The sequence below is a fragment of the Mesitornis unicolor genome, unplaced genomic scaffold, assembly GCF_000695765.1.
Source record: "Mesitornis unicolor isolate BGI_N332 unplaced genomic scaffold, ASM69576v1 scaffold28521, whole genome shotgun sequence".
Classification (NCBI taxonomy): Eukaryota; Metazoa; Chordata; class Aves; order Mesitornithiformes; family Mesitornithidae; genus Mesitornis; species Mesitornis unicolor.
This window is the reverse complement of record NW_010166189.1, coordinates 1-848: the sequence shown is the minus strand read 5'-3', so window position 1 is coordinate 848 and position 848 is coordinate 1. Positions and strand designations below refer to the sequence as shown.

General features: G+C 63.6%; 1 protein-coding gene across 1 annotated transcript in view; it reads left to right on the top strand.

The window, feature by feature from the left end:
* Window positions 1-255, top strand: part of LOC104548771 (proproteinase E-like) — a gene marked incomplete at both ends in the record, with an annotated part of 2,376 nt that extends 2,121 nt beyond the window's left edge. The window contains one exon of the mRNA XM_010194882.1: window positions 103-255. Coding sequence (XP_010193184.1) covers window positions 103-255 — 153 coding nt within the window. The remainder of the gene's footprint in view (window positions 1-102) is intronic.
* Window positions 256-848: the final 593 nt, after the last annotated feature.

Genomic DNA, 848 nt, shown 5'->3' with positions numbered 1-848 from the left:
AGGCTGGCTGCAACGTGAGTGCCACACCGGGCCAGGGGGGATATGTGCCAGGAACCCCACACACCCTGGCACTGACACCTGCCTCTGCATCCTACACCCCAGGGCGACTCGGGGGGCCCCCTGAACTGCCAGGCGGCTGACGGGCACTGGGAGGTGCACGGCATCGCCAGCTTCGTCTCGGGGCTGGGCTGCAATGCACTCAAGAAGCCGACGGTCTTCACCCGCGTCTCTGCCTTCGAGGACTGGATCGATGAGGTGCCAGGGTGCTGGGGTGCACAGGGCGCTGGGGTACCAGGGTACTGGGGTATCAGGGTGCTGGGGTATCAGGCTACAGGGCAATGGGGTGCCATGCAGTCTGGGTGTCAGGGCACTGGGGTGTTGGGATTCAGGGGGGCATGGAGCCAGGGTACCTGGGGTGCGAGGGTGCTAATGTGTTGAGGTCCCAGGGCAATGTGCGTGGCTGCTATGGTCCTGGGGTGCCAGGGTGTCATGGTGTTGGGGTACCAGGGTGCTGGGATGCCAGGGCATTGGGGTGTCATAGTGCCAGGTTGTTGGGGTGCTGGTGTACCAGGGTACTAGGGTGCTGGGGCACCATGGTGCCAGGATACTAGGGCACGGGAGTGTCAGGCCACTGAGGTGCTGGTGTACCATGGTGCTGGGTGCTATGGTGCTGGGGTGCTGCACCCCCTGAACAGCTTCTTCTTTTCAGACCATGAGCCTGAACTGAGCGTGGCAGCAGCAGCAGCGGTGACTTCCCAGTGTGGCACTGGGCAAATAAACTCACAGCTCTGGCACCATGTGTGTCCCTGTCTGGGGAGGGGGCACACACAGGGCATGGGGGGGGGCAG